Source organism: Phaethon aethereus, assembly GCF_964289735.1.
Source record: "Phaethon aethereus genome assembly, chromosome: 3".
Classification (NCBI taxonomy): Eukaryota; Metazoa; Chordata; class Aves; order Phaethontiformes; family Phaethontidae; genus Phaethon; species Phaethon aethereus.
In genome coordinates this window covers 96,221,737-96,242,099 of record NC_138576.1, presented here as the reverse complement: position 1 = coordinate 96,242,099, position 20,363 = coordinate 96,221,737, and the positions used below count along the sequence as shown (strand labels likewise).

At 42.5% G+C, this 20,363-nt stretch overlaps 1 protein-coding gene across 1 annotated transcript in view; it reads right to left on the bottom strand.

Moving 5' to 3' along the window:
• GLP1R (glucagon like peptide 1 receptor) overlaps positions 1 to 20,363 on the bottom strand; it is a gene marked incomplete at both ends in the record, with an annotated part of 85,287 nt that overhangs the window by 47,908 nt on the left and 17,016 nt on the right. The window contains 2 exons of the mRNA XM_081998158.1: positions 5,664 to 5,774; positions 7,083 to 7,179. Of these exons, the coding sequence (XP_081854284.1) occupies positions 5,664 to 5,774; positions 7,083 to 7,179 (208 nt within the window). The remainder of the gene's footprint in view (positions 1 to 5,663; positions 5,775 to 7,082; positions 7,180 to 20,363) is intronic.

Here is a 20,363-nt window from a genome sequence, read left to right as displayed (position 1 = left end):
GGGAAGGTTCATCCCCTTGAACTGCCAGTGATGCTTCTCCTAATACAGCCCAGGAAGCTGTTGGTGTTCTTTGCCTCAACGGTACATTGCTGCTCATGCTGAGCTTGGTGTCCACAAGGACCTCCAGGGCCTTTTCTGCAAAGCTGCTTTCCAGTCAGTCAGTACTGGTACACACAGCTATTCCTCCCCAGCAGCAGGACTTCACATTTCCTTTTGCAAAACTTCACAGGATTTCTGTCAGCCCATTTCTTCAGCCTCTCAAGGCCCTTCTGAACGGCAGCGCAACCATGAGGGGTATAAGCCATGCCTCCCAGTTTTGTAAGGTCTGCAAACTTGCTGAAGGTGCACCCAGTCCCATCATCCAGATCATTAATAAAGATGTTGGTATTGGCCCTACTACCACGCACTGGAGTACACCACTAGGGACCGATTTCCAACTGGACTTTGTGCTGCCGACCATAAGCCTGTAAATCCAGCAGCTCAGCCAGTTTTCAGTTAATCTCACTGTTCATTTGTCTAATTCACACTTCAGTCAACGAGGATGTTACGGGAGACAGTGTCAAAATTATTACTAAAGTCAGGATAAACACATCCACTGCTCTGCCATTATCTACCAACCTAGTCATCTCATCCCCTCATCAGGTTTGTCAAGCATGATTTCACCTTCATAAATCCCTGCCAACTACTCCCAATTACCTTCTTGTCCTTTAAGTGTTTGGAAACAGTTTGCACAGGATTACTTGCTCTGTCACCTTCCTGGGAACTGTTGAGTCCAATCACCTACAACACCCCAGACCCTCCTCCTAGTGCTTCTTGAAGATAGTGGTGACAATTGCTTTCTTCCAGTCCTCAGCAATCTCCCTCAATTGCCATGACCTTTCAAAGATAATCAAGAGTGGTCTCACAAGGGCATCAACCAGATTTCAGCAGTTGGCAGTACATACCACAGACTTGTGTATGTGCTGTTTTAAGCATTCTATAATCTGATCCTCCTCCACTAATGGTAAGTCTTCCTTGCTCCAGACTTTATCACTGATCTCAGGGGCCTGGGATTGCTGAAGGCAAGTTTTACCAGTAAAGGCCATGACAAAGGCGGCAGCAAGTACCTCAGTCATTTTGCCATCCTCTGTCACAAGATTCTCTTGCCCCATTCAGCAGCGGATACAAATTTTCTCTCATATCTGTTTAGAAGCTCTTTTTGTTGCCCTTCACATCAGTTCTCAGATTCTGGGTGGGCTTTGGCTTTCCTAATCCTATCCTTGAATGATCAGTGTCTCTATATGCCTCCTGGGTCACCTGTCCCTGCTTCCATCTCTTCTACACTTTTTATTTATGGAAATGGCCAGGTCAAAGAGACTTGCACTCAATGCTTGCTCCATTTCTGTACCCCATCATAAGAAGTATTCAGTGTCAAGTGTTTCAATTTATTCCACAGGGGACTTCTGGGTGTATAGTGTGAAGTCCCCCAGCAAACTTTTTATACACTTGAAAACCTAACTCCTAATCAAAGGAACAGCAGTCTTAAATAAGTAAGCTTGTCTAAAGTACTTCGTACTTAATGATGACCTTCACTGAACATGTTTTGAAGGTACTTCCCTGTCGTGGTTTAGCCCCAGCCGGCAACTAAGCACCACGCAGCCGCTCGCTCACTCCCCCTCCCGCAGTGGGACGGGGGAGAGAATTAGGAAAAACCTCGTGGGTTGAGATAAACACGGTTTAATAGGACAGAAAGAAAGAAGGGAACAATAATGATAATACCAACAAAGGAATGTACAAGAACAAGTGAGGCCCAATACAGCAATTACTCACCACCCCGTGATCGACAGCCCATCCCCGAGCAGCGATTTCCGCCCCCCGGCCAACTCCAGTTTATGTACTGGGCATGACGTCGTATGGTAGGGAATATCTCTTTGGCCAGTCTGGGTCAGCTGTCCCGGCTGTGTCCCCTCCCAGCTCCCCGTGCACCCCCAGCCTGCTCGCTGGCAGGCCAGCACAAGAAGCTGGACTGTCCTTGACGGCTCAGCAACAACCCAAAACATCAGCACATTATCAACAGTTCCTCATCCCAAATCCAAAACACAGTCTCACACTAGCTTCTGTGAGGAAAACCAGCTCTATCCTGGCTGAAACCAGGACATTCCCAAACAAGGTCTCATCTTTTCATTTCCTCCATTTTCATCAGGTGAAAAGATGGAAGCCCTGCAGTGCTAGAATCTATTTCAAGTTCCATGTAGGAGGCTAAGCAAGAACAAGTAATAAGCATGCTTTAGTGATTACTGTAAATCACAGGGTTTCCAATTTCCTATTGCTCTAGATCTTCCATTATAAAGATGTTACCTCTTCATCATGGCAGCCATTAGCATTCACTTTGAACATGACTCCACAAGATGTCATGAAATAGTATCAAGTCATGCTAATTCAGGCCCCTAAATTGCATACCTGGCACCGATACAAACTCCTTGTTTTATAGTAGACAATGAAAGGCCTCCTTGTTCCATTCCTTGCTGATAAAAGATTGAGGTATAAGCATAGTATGCACAACAAGGGAACACATCCAGAGGCTTAACGAGTTTCTGAAGTACTTTTGCAATCCTCTTTAGCAAGGTGTTATACAAAATGCTGCTCTTTTCACCAAAAGAGACCCTGGTTTCAGGATAATTAATTTTAAAAAACTTATTTCCAAAAGTATGAAAGATGTTGCACATTCCAATAATTTATTAATCTGCAATATTGTGTTAAACCTTGTCTGTCTCCAGCAGTGGTGTTTCAAGAGCAGTTGAAAGTCAAATAACTGTGTCGAGGGTCTTAAAGATTGCAAGTAAACAGGTTTAGGGGAAAGTTTAATCCTGTGAAGAGTTTTAGATATCCAAAAAGATTAGCATTATTAGAAAAAATTCTGCAGCATCTGATAATCTTATGTCAATTGATTCTGAGGTAGATATTAATGTCATACATTTATAAAAGCTAAACAATAACATCTTTATTAATAATCTGAAGAGGATTAGCAGACAGCATTTTAACTCCAGAGGTTATCAAATTAGCAGTTACTAACAAGACAGTTCAGATCATACAAAAGATGTGCAGAAGTTAAAAATAGGGAAACAGTAGCACAATATCCACCTGGTAGAATACAGAGCAATACATACATGGGGGGGCAGGGGGAAGTCATCCCAACATAAGTGTTCAGCACAAACAAGACAGGAATGAAACTGCCAAAGCATACAGGTCACTTAGGAAAGCAGGAAAGCCTGAAGAGTGGCAGGAAGACCCTGGAGCATGAGGGCAGAAAGAGTGGAGCAGATCATCTCTCCTATAGACACCACAGGTGTCCTTAACCACTAAGTACACCATAATGTTCGTTCCCATCTCTTCCCTTGAAACCTTAGTATAAAAGATGCACCAAATTGAACTGAAAATAGCAATCCAGACACAGCAATTGTGTTTTAGGGACATACTTCTGAGACAGGCTTCAAAGCTAGCCAGAAAATTAAAGGGCTAAGATAGTTGACTTGACATTTCCCCCACACACAGCCCCACCACCAGATTTGTACATTTCCAAGCAACTCTCCTACTCAACAGTAAGAGCCATTAAGTGCTACAGCAGGTTACCCAGTGTATTGGGCATCTGTTTAGGTGTTGGCAGCAGGGGACTGCAAGGTGGCCCCTGTGAGGAGAGGCTGGACCTGCCCCATGCTGGGCAGTTCTGGTTCCACCACAGGACACAGCTGAGATGAGTCTGTCACACCATCAGCCAAGACGGTGCCACCTCAGGGGAAAGGTATGTAAGAAAGGGCCAAACACTGCCTGGCAGGGAGAGCTGAGTAAAAAAAGCATGCGAAACAGCCCTGGGAGCACTGAGGTCAGAGAAGATGGAGGGGAGGAGGTGCTGCAGGCACCAGAGCAGACTTCCTTGCAGCCCCTGGGAGATACCATGGCAGATGTGATGAGTTGACCTTGGCCAGCTGCCAAACACCCACCCAGTCACTCCCCCACTCCTCCTCCTCAACAGGATGGGGGAGAAAATAAGATGGAAAAGATTGTTGGTCAAGATGAAGACAGTAACTGGGAGCGGTAATGGGCAAAACTGGGACTGGACATTGCCAGAGAGGGGAATAATTGTGGGGAAATTTTTGTAGTTGTAAAGCAGTGAAAGGATGAGGAGTGGAGTTTTATTGTGTATGTAAATTGTCCATCTTTGTCAGTGTTGTGATGACATTCTGACTTTGGTGTGAGGATTTCTCCCCCACACACCACCATCCCTTCAAGATAATCACAATTTAATAAGGAAACTAAAAGCTGCATGTGCAAGCAAAGCAAAATAAGGAATTTCTTTTCACTGCTTCCCATCAGCAGACAGATGTCCAGCCACTTCTTGGAAAGCAGAGCCTCAGCACACCTCCTAACCATTACTTGGGAAGACAAACACCATAACCATGAGTGCCTTCACCCCCTTCTTCTCCCTTTCCTTGAGCTTTTATTGCTGACCATGATGTCCTATGGTAGGGAATATCCCTTTGGTCAGATCAGGTCAGCTGTCCCAGTTATGCTGCCTCCAAACCTCCTGCAGGGCCACAGCCTACCGGCCTTGGGCAGCTCATGTCATGTCTTGGAGAGCGAGCTTTGACGCTGTGCAAGCACTGTTCAGCAACAGCCAAACCACTGGTGCATTACCACCACTTCTAGCCATAAATACAAAGAATACCATACAGGCTGCTATGAAGAAAGCTACCTCCATCCCAGCCAGACCCAGTACAATCTCCACCCCTTATTCCATATCATTTGCATCATGCCCGGGTCCCACATTATCCAATGCATCTAAGTATCCTCTGACCATACCATCCCATTCCTTTTCTTTCTCATTCCTGAAATCCCTTCACACCAACACTTACAACATGTCCTCCATAATTAAACCATCTTTACGTCCAGCAGTCAGATTTACAGATCCTCATCAGTATCCTCTGACCCTTTGCAGGGGCCAAAGCCAACTTGCCACACCAAGGTAGCTAGTTAATAAATTGTTTCATTTGGATTTCAAAACATAGAAATGTCTTCACAAAGAACAATCTGTACAAGTCGCTGGTTTCAAAGACTGAATACTAGATGAAGCAATCTAATACACATTGCCTTCAAGTGGCATCAAGTGTATGTGTACATAAGGCTGTGAAATCTAAAGGTGACATTCAGACCTTCAGAGAGAAAAGTCTACGCAGCCATTGACAATGCCTTCATCTTACAGCATTCTGAGAAATAAGTTCATCTCAGGAAGCAGCACAACACACACTCACTTTAGACCTTTTTGTCGTCATCTACTACAGGATGACCTACCGTTTAGCTTTGCTACTTTTACCTCAAACTACACCATTATTATTGTTAGACTTCAACAAGCACCACAGTACTATTTTATTAAGTCACCACTATTCAAGCAACAAGAACATATGAAGGCACAAAACCCCCAAACTAAGCGCAACCCTTAAGAACAGTCTCTTCTCTCATTTTCATTTTCTCCTGCTAAATGGAGTGTATCACACTGAGCCCCATTCCTACTTTTATGTCACAGAGAACTGACTGCACTCATAGCAAGCATAAAATGGGCTTAAATGGCTATGACAGTGCAAGGAAAACAGGGTTGGCTTAAAGCTGTGCCTATGAGGAAAGGCTCTTACCTGAGTTAGCCCAGGGGAGATACCAGGGGCAGCTGACGTTCACGTAGGTGCCGGGCAGTCCGTCTGGCCAGCAGGCATAACTGTCAAACGTTCTGTTGCAGAACTTGCCTTCTGCAGAGAGATGGAAGGGAGAGTCATGCCACTGCCTTGTGTTAAATACTGCAAGGAGGAAAACACCGAAGAGAAGACGACAAAAGGAAGCACAGACACGTGCCTTTAAGCCATAACAGTATTATGCAATTAAGCTCTGATGTTGAGTCAAAAGAGATTTATTTGTCCAAAAGAGTTTATCCCCAAACAACAGGAAACTATTGTTTTGGGGGGAACTGAAGAATAGATTAGAGTCTTCGATTAAATCAAGGGACAAGAAAGGTAAATCAGTTCTGATCCATTCCCATCTTTACTCTTCTATACCCTTGTGTGTCTCAGTTTAGTTTAAAATCATTTTTGCTAGGAATACTGTAGATAATCATTCCCAAGAATGGTTCACCGTCGTGCATTGGAAAGCCTAGCCTAATATATAGATCCATCAACAAAATACCCCCACACAACCATAACTTTGCATTACAGCTTAATCAACATGAGAATACTTCAGATTTATTAAGCTGTCATTCTTAGAGGGCAGCACTCAACCACTCAACAGGATAATGGAGCAGAGGGAGATGAATGTTTCCCTGCCATTGTTGTCATCAGCTACTGCTCTCACTCTGCCATAATAACGTAGTTAAGAGAAGGAAAATTAATAGTTTTGAAATAATTCTTCAGAGACACAGCTTTAGACCCAACTTATCTTTCTCAGTGTGTGTCACAAAAGCACTGAAGCATATAGGAGAGGCCGCACTGTGTCCAGTTGTGAGCGTCATTGACAAGTCACCAGCGTCCTCTGAACACCATGATGCTGGCACGTTGCAGCTGCTCTCAGCACATTACAGCAGCTCAATTGCTAAGACAAGCTGCACTGTTGTTTTCACTAAGGCACTTTTTTTTTTTTTTAAAAGCCACTCCAGCATTTTACAATGCTCAAAATAATTTATACCAACTTTAAGGCCCACAAACTGCTAGGTCAATGTGAACAGCATGGTGCCAGATCTCCTAACACTTGTATGCTCTCAATCCTGACCCCTAAAAAAGTTTCAGGGGTATTACATCAGCGTGCTGCTTTGATGTGCTACAACCACCACTTGCCGCTGCAAAACACTCTGGACCTAAAGACTAACATCTTTACAATGAAGTTGTTCTATAAAACGCTTCCTCAGCAGATAGAAGAATCCCACAGAGAGAAGGCAAAAAGCAAACGTGATAAAGAAATGGACTGGAAAGCAAGCTGGAGAAGTATTTTCAAGTTCATAATCACTCCCTTGCTACTGTTACCTTGCATTTTAAAAATTAAGACGTGCTATCCCTACCAAGCAGGCTTACCTGCCACGATGGGGGGTGCCTCATACAAGTATTTCAGGCATTGGAGCTTATACTCCTTCCACTTCTGCATAACCCCAGAGAGGGACCCAGCTGAACTCTGAAAGAGAAATCGTGAGTCTCAGACGCAGCAGGGATTTAGCCGTGTGTTTGTCATGCAGCCCAAGTAGGTGGGTGTGAACTTGACTACCACAAGCCAGAACAGCGCTGCTTGCCATAAAGGGTACAAGATGCTGCTATCCATTCGCCTGATTGCAACCAAAGAAATCCCTTTCTCTATCACGATGAACCGAAAAAACCCATGCACAACTATACCATGTCTTCACTGAAACCCAAACTGAGCTAGCCTTGCTCTCTTGAACGTGCCCCAACTGTGTTATTTATTACCTCATGAAGAGACACGGACAGCAGCAAGTGCTTTTAGGAGATGTTTTTGTTTGTTTTTTTCTCCACAGCAGTATTTCTGCTATTCCATAAATAAGACCAAGTTAATTCACCGTAATCAGTGAATATTCCCCAGGCATTCTTCCAGAACATGGATGAAAGCTTTTCCAGCTCAGCTTTTCTTCCATGAAAAACGTCTTTTCCCCACATCCGGCATATTTTCCCCCGAAACCACAGAAAGAAGAGAGACCTCCTTTCTGCACAGTGTGACAGGCTGCAGGTTCCGCTGTCAGCTACCCCAAGTACCAAGGGAGCAGGGGAAAAGCATGTACAAACTCTGTCCGAGCACAAAGAAAATTAGCTGTTAAACTGCAAAATTTAGCCCTGGCTGCTTGCTTGACCCTGGTAGATGCCCCACCTGGCTCAGAGGCCCAGCTCACTCATTGCATGTAACTAAAGAGGCATCAGTCCTTCTCTCCCCTCTCCACGTTCGTATAAGCTGCATTACGAACATCAGGAATAGCAGGCTGTAAGTGAATGCAGCTAACTCAGCATTCTTTTTCCAGAGAAAGTCATGGACATCTTGGACATACAATCAACAGCATGAACTTAATGGTACAGACACACTAACACCGAGTGGAGGAAAATTCATTTAATCCCAGCTGTCGATCAATTTATTAAGTGAAGCATGAGGGTAAATAATCCTTGTAATTTTACCCTCACAGCTTCAGCTGCTAATTTTTATTTTCCATTTGTGCTTCTAAACCTTTTTCAGATGGTTAAAAGGAAACCAGGGCATGGGAAGGACTGTTTTAAAATGCAGAAGTCATTTTAAACCTATATTGCATTTCAGGAAAGCCAAACTAAATACTGTCCACTACAACCAATGTGACTAAAATTTAGACACCAGTGTAATCACCATGGTATAGAAGAACAGAAATAGAACTAGCATTTTTTGATTACAGACCTCTCAAGTCCTCTTCTCTTGTATCCTTCTGACTAAAAAAAGTGTTAAAAAACCAAAACACCATATGCATCATGCTCCTGCTCGGATTAAGCCACTACATTTAATTACAAAGATGCTCTTGTACATGTGATGAAAAGTACAACATTTAGTAGATACCTGTGTTGTGTTTCAAGAATAACTGCCTATATTTACATGCAGCTTCACTGCAGTTAGGGCCTCATGGCCATGATTTTAGAATTTAGCCATTTCTCCCTGAAGTCAAAACAGGCACAAGCCTATGAATCTTTGAAACTCTGACCCTCGTGTGCCTGATTTAAATCATCTTATCCATGCCAATAAATGCTGGCAAAGTCTGTCTGTGTTAAAGTCCCTAGTGTAAAACAAATGCATCCTACTGAATTTTAATTCCATGTGCCTATGGAAACACACAAACCTGTGGCATAGTGATCTACGCACAACATATCTGAAGGAGAAAGAAAACATCATCACCTAAATTAGGTCCACAGGTGTGTTCAGAAACAACCAGCAACTCTAAAGCTAAAATGCCATCTACAGATCTATGTAGGCTGAATAAGGACGGATGACTGGAGTATGGGGTGGAGGGGGACCCCAAAACACTTTCAAACCTAAGTTTCTCTCAGGCAGTCTTTAGAAAGGAGCTTTCAGGTTATGCATTGTTTAAAAGGTCTTTTACACGGGTGGTTATTGAAGTTACACAGGGCTGTTTCACCACCCTCTCATTACCAGGTTAATATAATAAATTAATTAGAAGGAACATTTTCAGGATGAACTCAAATTAGGATTCAGAATAATTTCAGAAGCTTCTAAGTGTCACACATCTTCCCAAAAAGTAACTGTTGATCATGCATGCAGATGACCACATCAAGTTAATCCAGATTTATCTTGTAATGATTTTAAAGCCGAAGATGCATACAGAATTTCATTTAGAACCAAGACTCTACTTTTCAAAATACCCTAAAACTGCTTGCACTAAGAAAGTTAGGTCTTTTGACAGTCAGCAAGCCTTAAAGTACTTTCTTTTAAGTCAAGTTTTCATCTATTGCCTTCATGAATGCAGGATAGCCAGCTTTAATTACAGCTTAGGAAAAAGCAAGCCTCTCCCCTCCACCTAATGAAAAAGTAGAAACATTCTACTTGTATTGGATTCTCATGATGTGAGAAGACAACTCTAACAAGGAGATTAGCAAATTGTAAGAGTAAAATAATTAGACATGCCTTTGTGCTGATGACTGATTTGGTAGGCAGTTTTCTATTATCTATAGTCTGTTGCAATGAGACAATAAAACATAAATCCCAAGACTACATAATTTGTTCTTTTTACGCAACTGTTTACTCTGGTTCAGCTAAATATGTTCTGTTATCAGACAAATTGACTTAAATGTGATCTTAATACATGCTAATTCCCATTTCCCAGAGATTTTGGCCCGTGTGAGCAAGAATCACAAGTTATACAGTGCCACAGATTTATAATGTGAGCAGTTATTCAAATAAGAGATACTATATTTTCAAGGAAGTAAGTTAATTCCTTCTGCAACATCAAAACACTAAACACACATATACAAGAACAGGGTTCCTGGGTCAGTACCCAAAATTTGCAGCAAATCGCAAGAGTTCAAATAGCTTTAAACTCAGGAATGTATTTTTGTTGCTAAAAGCACTGGTCCTTGCATTTTAGTTGTGGTTGGTTTTTTTGGTTTGGTTCTTTTTTTTTTCTTCCCCCAGTTATACTCAGCCATGGGAGGAAAACCAGTAGTAGTTTTGCTGTGGTGAAAATATATCACAGAAGGGTAGTGGAGGAGAAGAGGATGGAAACATGACTGACTAGTTAAGGTGGAGAAGTCAGAAGGCAAGAATGGATGAGGGACATTAAGGAGGTGAGTAATGGTACAGCCTAAGGAGCTTAAAACAGATGCAGAAAAATTAAGACAGGCAAGAGCACAGAGTCTGGGAACCTTTCAGTGTATGTATATAAGTGTAATTAATCTCTAGTGATAAATTAGCTCATTCAACAGTCCGAAGACAGAATTGCTTACAAACCCTTAACACTTTTATAGGAAAGCCTCTTTCTGTAGCCATCATTTGTCTTCACAGACCTTACTGTAAACGGAAGCTTTTTAATCACTTTTCAACACCTTTGAAACTATTCCTGCTGCGACAAAAACAGCATCCACACGGATTCAAGGTGATCAACGCTACAAAAGCACTATTCTAATATAGTGAAATCTGAGCACACAGAGTATGAACCTGCAGGGGGCTCAGACCAGACAAAACGCACCATGAAATGGCATCAGAGTGGAAGGGAGAATTCTCAGAGGTTGAGAAGCAGCAGGTGACTCATGGGGTTATCTTCTTCCCTCTTCTCTCATCACCATATAAAAAGGTCTTACATGCAACAGAATGGAGAAATTCCTCCTTACATTTGTTTTTCTTAGGTCTTTGGTTGTCTGTTTTTAAGTGTGCACACTTACGTTACAGCTTTTTAATGCTTTTAATGTTTCAGGGTAAGCAGCAAGACTTCAACTTGCTGCTAAAGGCTCATATGTACCGTTACAACCACTGGGACCTCCGAAATGCTAATCTTAGTCTTCAAAAGCAAGAGCTAGGCAACCTGGCATTGAACCACACTTTGGTATGGCCTTGGTATTCTTCCCTCACATAGTAACGATGACATATCTACCTCATGAGAGGAGAGTTCAGATTACATTTACTGCCTTTTACCTCAGAAGCACCAGTGAGTTACTTTTAAACTTTACTGCCCTTTTTGAAAAGTCCAATGCGACTCATTATTTCAAGGCTATTCTGCTCAGGATCAGCACAGCAGCTAAGTCCGAGACAGGTGAAAATTGCACATTACTAGCTTTATGCTCACTCTGATTTGACATTCTTTCCTGTATAATATGGATCTTATTAAACCATCTGTTATGTCAGCATAAGCTATAGGTCTCCATCAATAAATGCCAACACAGAGAGAAAACTAAGCTGGTCACTAACAGGTTTATTCAATTCATAGTGTGGACATAAGCTTGAATTTATGAGACAATTTTGTCCCCAGTTGACAGCCCAAGTGGGGCAAAGCACAACACTGCTGCCGCAGAGAGCTTTGCTGTGACCCAATATCGCCTGGCATTTATTGGGATTAGATTCCTCCTGGCCAAGAAAGAATGATTTCCAGGTTTCAAACATTAATTAATTAATTAATTTGTGTGGGGTTTAAATACAGTCACCTTGCTGAAAGCACTTTCCTGTGTAATAAGACACTTCAGCTTGCCACACCACCACCTCTGGGAGCAGAAGTTTAAAAACAGAGGCTGTAGCACAGCAAAACTCTGCAACAGGACTAGCTGTCTACAGAACAAACCTTTCCCTGCTACAATTTGTCATCACCTTTCTCCACTTCTAATTTGGTGTAAACATGAAAGACCCAGTTTCTCAACAGTTACTATAAATTTGTCAAAACACTTCTGCAAACATTGATGCTCCAACCACCAGTTTGTAAGATCAGCTATGTGCCTGACTGCTGCGGAAAAGAAACCAACACCCAACGCAAAACCACAACACCCAATACTGAACTTCATGTTAATAGAGTCCTTTCACCCACTGTTTGCCTCATGACAAAGCAATCCTGTTGAGGATCAATCCTTCTAGTACGATGCCTCTTGAAAACCAAAAGAGATTCTGGAAATGCGTTAGTATGGGAGCTGGCTTCATTGTTCAAACTCCCCCCATTCCCCCAAGGAGATGAGTTTTAACATGGTTTTAGAACTACCTAGTTCAACTTCTGCGTAATAAGCTACTCTGAATCCATTATAGGCAACATCTCCAACGGTCCAGTTACTCTTCTTTAGATACTGAAACTATGTCAAAGGAGGAGGTACATAAGAAAATTACAGTGCTGTCTACTATAGATAGTGCAAAAGTAGTATCATTAAAGATACCTGAGCAATACTTTTTCCAGAGATCATAAGATGAGATCATGTTTCAGGACATCTGACAACCCCCAGATTTCTGTGTTTATTACATTCTCTTCCCATATTATGTTGACCAGTGTCAAGTTAAATGTAGCCATCTGACATTATGCAAGACTAAGCGACCCTTTGAGGTAAAGTCATAGTTCTCAGTCCCTTCTGTAGGGCTGCTTGACAGATCAGATGATATAACATTAATTATGCTTCCCAAGTCATATTTTACAAGATACTTCGTCAGCAGTTGGATCACTCTGGACAAATCCCTCACCCTTCAGAACAAACAAACGGGATCAAAACAACTTTTCTTTCAGAGAAAAGTCTATAGCAAGCGTCTAGGAGCATTTCCTGTAAATGCTTCTGTTCCTTAGTTACTAATGAACCAATGACTTCAGTAGCTCAAGAGCGCCAGAAAAAGAAACCTTTCAGCATCCTCCCTGCTAGTGAAGAGCAGCAAATGAGCTCCCACAAAAGGAGCTACTGGATACAGCAAGAAACTCCCTGGTGGTGACATCTGCCAGGTGGGTTTTCTCTTCAGCTGCAGCAGCTGAGCACTTACAGTGAGGCCTTCAAGAAAAACAAGAAGTCCCAGGACTTCAATAAAGGCAAATCTTGAAGACAGTATTTCACCAGTTGTCTAACCACGGAGATCCCTCTACTCTGTCACTGTTTTAAAACCGAGTTACATGACATCAAGCTTTTGATCTCAAAGCCGCAAGAGCAAGCTCTCATCAGGCACTTACATCGAATCAATGCACAGAAGACACACTCCTCCTCTGCCTGTCTCTTCAGAACTGCTTAGCCCAGACCGACAGCTCACCTCCAGTCCCAAACAGTAAAATTGGCTTTCAATTCCTTCCCAAAACACACAAGTTTCCCCCATTCCATTTCATCCTCTGCCTGAGCAGCTTCAAAACAGTATTTCAGCCCATCCAAAGAGCATCCCGAAATAACAACGCTCCTGTCAAAGAAAAGAATATGTATAAAAATGCCTCTAGAGGGTTTTTTGGTTTGTTTGGGTTTTTTTTGGTGGTGGTGGTTGTTGTTCTTTCATTTGTTTATTTTAAGTGAGGATGAATCTCAGCATTTCTCTCTCAGCTGAAAATAACTACTGCACCACATGGTCCCTCATCCTTGCCTGCCTGCCCTTATGCCTTGTCCTTCCTCTTTTGCACACCTGCACAGCTTCAGAAGGAAGGGTTGGCTGTGCTCAATCCCATAGCAACCTATAATAGCAAAGGGCACTAATCACCACTCTCCCTCCCCTCATTCTTAAAACCCATTTTTGCTAGATTAAGGAAAAAAGGATAAGCATATGCATCTCCCAAAGGAGGTTTGGAAATGCAGATTTCCAAAAAGAGTGCTTTTACTCAGTCTTAAATAAGGCATTTTAAAGAACAAAACCAAAACCAACTTGAGACACATTCCTGCTTCTCAGTACTTCTCTTCACCAGGCACAGGCAGCTCCCAGTTCAGCTGACTTATGGTTTCACAAATCATTCCAAATACATAAGCTCTCTGAACAGGCAGGAGAATTCAGCACTGACCACAAGGGTTTCCACTCTGGGACCAGACAGCCCAGGTCTGTCCTGGGATGCTTCATGTGTGCTTTGAAACCGAGCAGTTTTCTCTTCCCAGCCCTGAAATTTTTGTTTTGACAAGGTACATTTCAATGAGAATAATATCTCTTGGCCCCTGTAATTTTCCGGATCAAGGCAAAGTATTTGGCATTCAGAGGCATAGATGTCAAAGCAAACTTTAACACCTAAATCAACTTGCATAGTATACAGTCTCAAAAAAATAAAAATCAAGGGAATAAAGTACAACCTAATATTTCAGCATGTTACAAAATTAAGCATCATCTTCTAGAGATGTAAATAAATGAAATCAAACTCCTGTAGGTCAGGTAGGCTAGATTGAACATGTGATGCAAACCTGTGTTTGAGGGATTATTCTATTGTTTTTGTCTTCAGTGAGGGACAGATCCGGGACAAGAACAGTTACCTGCAGAGTTCTTCTGCCCCACAAAGAGCTTTCCCAGCCTGGAAAGAGGTTTCCTCTTTGGTTGCTGTGGGACCCGTGAATCTGTATGCTTACAACTGAAGCATACACATATTTAGATTGACAGCTGTTGTTACCAGAAAATGTTATTTTCATTACAATGTCTTTCATCTGTTCTGGTGAATGTTCCTGTCAAGGATGTATTATATGAGCCAGCCAAACATGACAGAAGAAACTACTGAGCAAGTATGCAGAGAGAGAAGAAAGCAAAATTCAAAAGCAACTATAACTCCCAAACTCTTGGACAGCAGAAAGCAATCCCACAATTTTAGTGGAAGACACTGTGCCAGTACTCGTGAGAACTAAATTATCATAGGACTCCTGTACAAGGAGATTTTACTGTGCATTGCAAATCTAGACACATGCTTTGTGTAGTGCTGTTTAGAAGAGGACTTTTATTGATGCAGTTATACAACAGAGCAAGCAAAACAGCAGAATAAAGAGTTTAAATTGCATTTTTAAACAGATACAAGAGGCATAGCACTAGAAACAGGACAGAAGGAACAAAGGCAAAGTTGAGCAGTGTTGTGGGAGCAGGGAAAGCTACAAAGCTGAAGATGAGAAGAGCACTTCAGATCTACCCTCACAGGTTTAGAAAGAAAACGCAGCCTATGCTACTGGAAAAGGAACTCAACTTTTAATGAAAAGTGTTGTAATAACATAGAATGGTTTGGGTTGGAAGGGAACTTTAAAGATCATCTAGTTCTAATCCCCCTGCTGTGGGCAGGGCCATGTGTCACTAGATCAGGTTGCTCAAAGCCTTGCCCAGCCTGACATTGAACATTTCTGGGGATGGAGCACCCACAGCTTCTCTGGGCAACCTGTTACAGTGACTCACCACCCTCATACTTAATAATTTCTTCCTTATGTAATTCTACCCTCTTTTAGTTTAAAACCATTACCCCTTGTCCTAGCACACTAAAAGCCGTGGTAAAAAGTTTCTCTCCATTTGTCTTATAAGCCCCCTTTAAGGATTGAAAGGCGAGAATAAAGTCTCCCCAAAGCCTTCTCTCCTCCAGGCTGAACTACCCAAGGGCTCTCAGGAGAGGCGTTCCAGCTCTCAGATCATTTTTACAGCTCTCCTCCGGACCCACTCTAACACGTCCATGTCTTTCTTGCACCGGGGGCCACAGAGCTGGATGCAGTACTGCAGTTGGGGTCTCATGAGAGCAGAGTAGAGGGGCAGAATCACCTCCCTCAAACTGCTGGCCACCCTTCTTTTATAGCCAACCAGCATATGATTGGCTTTCTGGGCTGCAAGCACACCTTACCAGCTCACATCCAATTTTTCATCCACCAATACCCCCAAGTCCTTCTCTGCAGGGCTGCTCTCAACCCCTTCATCGCCCAGCCTGTACTGCTACTGATAATGGCCCTTGTTGAACTTCATGAAGTTCACATGGGGCCACTTCTCAAGCCTGTCAAGGTCCCTCTGGATGGCATCCCCTCCCTCAGGTGAATAAACGGCACCACTTGGCTTAGTATCTTGCCAAGGGTACACTCAATCCCACTGTCTATTAAAGATATTTAACAGTACTGGTCCCAGTACAGACCCCTGAGGGACACCGCTATCATGTACTATCACAGTGGAGTACAGGGACAGCGAGGGATATATAGGGCTGAAAAAGTAGAGGACTTCTAGGGCAGAATTCGGATGCTTGGTCACGGGCACCTACTGTTCCTCTCAACACGCACGATTGCTTTTGCTTTGTCTCCTGCCACAGCTGCAGAGAGATACAGGTTTCCCCCGCACCCTACAGTACATCGGTTAGTCTCACACAGGGTCTTGAATACTGTAGGAGACTTCGAGCAGCACTAGATGCCTACATTTGGGCAACTGATTCATCCTGAAGGTCTCTGAGCTGCTGAAGTAAAACAAGGCAAAGAACATCTGTCAAAGCTGGCCTTCTGGCTCCTCTTGCTGTGGTTTAAAATGCAATTAGTTAAGCTGGTTCTTTATGACATACTGAGCAAAGTGCATTTGAAAGGATCTGTTTCTTAAGCTTGTAACTGACTGGTTTCTCTGTAAGAGCCAGCAATGGCCCAGCAGTCTGGCTGAGCCGAGAGACAGAGCCTGCAGTCCCACAGAGCCAGGGAATTGCAACATTTGAGTTTCCAAGCACAAAAAAAATAAAGAGGATTTCACAAAAAAACCACACCCAACCAAAAACCAACAGTAATTTTCATCATAACCTCAGGGACTGAGCAAACGACTTTGCTGTAAATAACCTGTATTTTCACTAGGCAAGAAAGATTCTAAATCTTTTCACCTTTCACACCAAAGTCTCCCAAGGGACTTAAGCTCCCCGCAGCTTTTCAAATGGCTATTTAACAGTCACTGTCCTTAAAGAGCCATGGTGCTGGATCAGAAGGCATGGTGTAGAAAGCTAGCTATTTTTCCCAGGATCATGAATCCTATAGCAATGTAAATCTGGTCACCAGTTTGTCATCCCATCACCACAACCCCTGCACTATGCTCAATAACAAGGAAAAAACCCAAATAAATCAACATATTAGCCTTCACAGTCCTTTCCTCACGCTGAATGCATTCCCATTTTGCTTTTAATAAAAAAGTGTAACTTAGTTCTCCAGTTAAAAAAAAAAAGGATTTGATAGAAAAGCAATCGCCACAAAGCTATTTAAAAAGCACCACCACACACAAAACCAGAAACTCCAGTATATACTTCCATGGGTTCTACATCTACTGTTGTTTAGAGATTGCTAGAGAAGAATACAAGCGAATCTGTATGGCTTTCGCAGTTCAGTTGAGGACAGTAGTTTATTTTGGTTTTAACTGATGTGAATTAACTCCCCCAGCAGCTCACTGTCATGGTGGCTCAAGGTCCACTGTCCCATTATCTGCTATATTGCTCTTTCCCACCTACCCACTCCCTGCCAAGGCAGTTATATGTAGAGTCCTCACAAATTGCTCGTGTTTTCATCAACAGTTATGACACATTTGAGAACAGAGTATACAAGAGAAGCTCTGCCAGTGAAGCTCATTCTCTAGACATCATCTGTCTTCCTTCCAAATATTAAAGGCAATGCAGAGGTACCCCTTTGCATAACACAATGATAGGACAGAACCTCTTCAATAATATCCTTGCAGTATTGTATCATACACAGTAGAGTTCACATTTACTCGGTTGGATGCAGTCTGGTGTTTTACAGCCTGCATATAATATTATACTTTTCAGCATTCAACCCACACGGCTGCCAAGTATTATATTCCAAGGGCTTGATTTGTCAAAAACAAGACAAGAGCAATGTTGCATAAATGCTAGAGTCTTAACTCAGCCCAACATGGAGAAACATTAAAATGAACAAAAAAAAAAGTAGTAAGACAAATGAAAAAGGTGTACTGAGATGCTACCCAGGGACTGCACTCTGATCTTGTGAAACACAGAAGGAACACAGGCTGACAAACATCAACATGCCTGAAGTTAAGTTCACATTGGACAACCGTGTTAGTTAATCCAAACTTTGATGGGAAGTTCTTGCAGTCCCTGGACATCAACATCAATAGGGGACACAAGCTAGAAGAAAAAATCTGGCACCACACTCTGCTGCAGCATCCTCCTCAGAGCTGTGTTCCCAGGCAGAGGAGCCAGATGGCATTACCTCTTCCAGGGACCACCCAAACACAGAACTTTTATTCCTGCCTCATCCCACCTCCCATGTCCTTTTCTTTCTGCCTTTTTAAAAGAAGAAGAGTTTATCTTCCCTATACAGGGCTGCTTTTTGGTTGGTTTTTTTTGGTTTGGTTTTTTTGGTTTTTTTTTTTGCCTCTAAGCAGAGCGGCAATTTAAAGCATCATCTTAACTTGACAACAGCCTGCTGTTTTTGTGAGGTCTTGGTAGCTAAGGCGGTACAGTCATCTTTCTCCAGAAGGGATGTTATAAGCAAGAGTCAACAAGCAGATACGAGTGGGCTACAATGTTTGCTTTCACTTCTGCACAGTTTTACATTTGCTTTTATTTACAGAGGCCAATTCAGCTTCCCTGAAGGCAAAAAATAAATGCTCTTTTCAGCTCCCACCTGAAACCTAAATTTTCTGCTTTCTCATTCTCTGAGGACAGTCATCACCATCTTCTACAATATTTATAATTGCATTCAGACAGAATTCATCTAGTTGCAGGTCACAGGAATGAAAGCCCTTAAAACCAGAAGCTTTCATTAATAAATTAATTGACATTAGCTTTTGCTCCTTTTTTTTTGGTATCCTTAATACAGGACTGATGCTTTTAGAGCTTTGCATAGGACTAAGCAGGCTGAAGACTTGGAAATCAAGGAATTCCAAACAATTCTTAGCTGTTCAGTATTTCATCACAACAGTATTCTCTTACCACGCTCGACTCAAATGATTTGAAAGGTCAATAACATCCTCCCGTCCTCCTCCTCCTCCTTTAGACAAGTAGAAGTACCTGTCAAATTTAACCAGAATAGATTTACTTCCCAGTTTTCCTACAGTCCCTCTCAGCCAGGGAAGCAGACTACAGAAATACAGGCACGTCAAGTTGAATCACAGACTTTCCTTACTCTAGGACTGCAAAGCAACTTATGAACCACACTATTTCTATACGAATCAGATCAGGCTTTTCTTCTAATCTGAGTTAATCTACCACAATAACGCTTTCAAAAAGACAACCACAGTTTCTTCATTTTGGATGCTCAGCAGAACGAAAATATTATGAGATACCCAGTATTACAGCATATGAATGAGTGACCAAGGCACAAATAGACTCTGGGAGTTCCGTCTTCTCCTCATTGCCCAAGGAGATAGCAATATCAGTCCTCTGAAGTCAGGATCATGACAGCTGCATATGTAAATGGCATAGAAGCTAATAAAATTAAAAATCCTTCTGTATGCTTAACCCTGAGATCTTACTTTAGTACCTTCAGTTCCTTGAGCTCAGAGGATGTAGTTTGAGAATTTTAATAAAAACAAGTCTCAAACATTTCTTTCAGTAGCCAATATTGGGACAGTTTATCAGGCATTCTAGACTGTGAGTCTCTCAAAGAAACAAAACAGCAAATTTTCCCAATTCCCTCCGAGTATTTTGATTGGGTAAGAAATAAAATGAGTAAGCAGCCTGCAACCCATTTCAGTATCACGCACACATCAGCTCACTGTTCTCCCTATTCCTCTACATTTTTACTTCCATTGCATTAACCTTGCATGTATAATGTTCAGATACTAATACTCAGTCCCTCTTCTTCCCAGGGATCCTGGCGCTGACTGCACAAGTTGAATCAGCGCTATGCATTAATGCATTAGTTCCATAAGGCAATCCCGCACGCTGCCATGCTTCTGCCTCCCAACAGTGGCACAAGAAAGGCACTCAGATGCAAGACGTAGCCTCTGATTTTTCAGAGGTTTATCCCTACACCATCTTCATGCCACTTCTAGCAGGCTTTGATCTTCATCAGTTGGAGTTTCACTACATCATTTTCCCCAATACGTGGGAGACCAGTGGATTTTCTTCATTCAGAATCCTTACCGCCTCAGGGCCAGGTCTTATTTCTTTACTTCTGGCAGCTATCACGGCCTCCAGCCCTGCAGGTCTGCTGTGGCAGCAGCCAGTTCCAAAGACAGTCTAACTCTCCATGGAAATCAGCTTGCCTCCACTTTAGCCCTTCTTTCCTTTCCATACTCTCATAGAGGTATGTGGAGCTGAAGAGGTTTGTGGCTTAAGCTACAGAAGTGAACTGCAATTGTGTTGATGGTAAAGCTGAGTGAACTTAGATTTCTTCCCACCCTTCTTGAGTAAGACCTTCAAAACAAAGGGGAAAGTCAACATCAGATGAAGACTGCTGTTCAGGCAGCAAGCATACTGGTTTTCAGAAAGCAAGAGACAGGATAAATCCCAAGAGCAGGGTGAAACAACC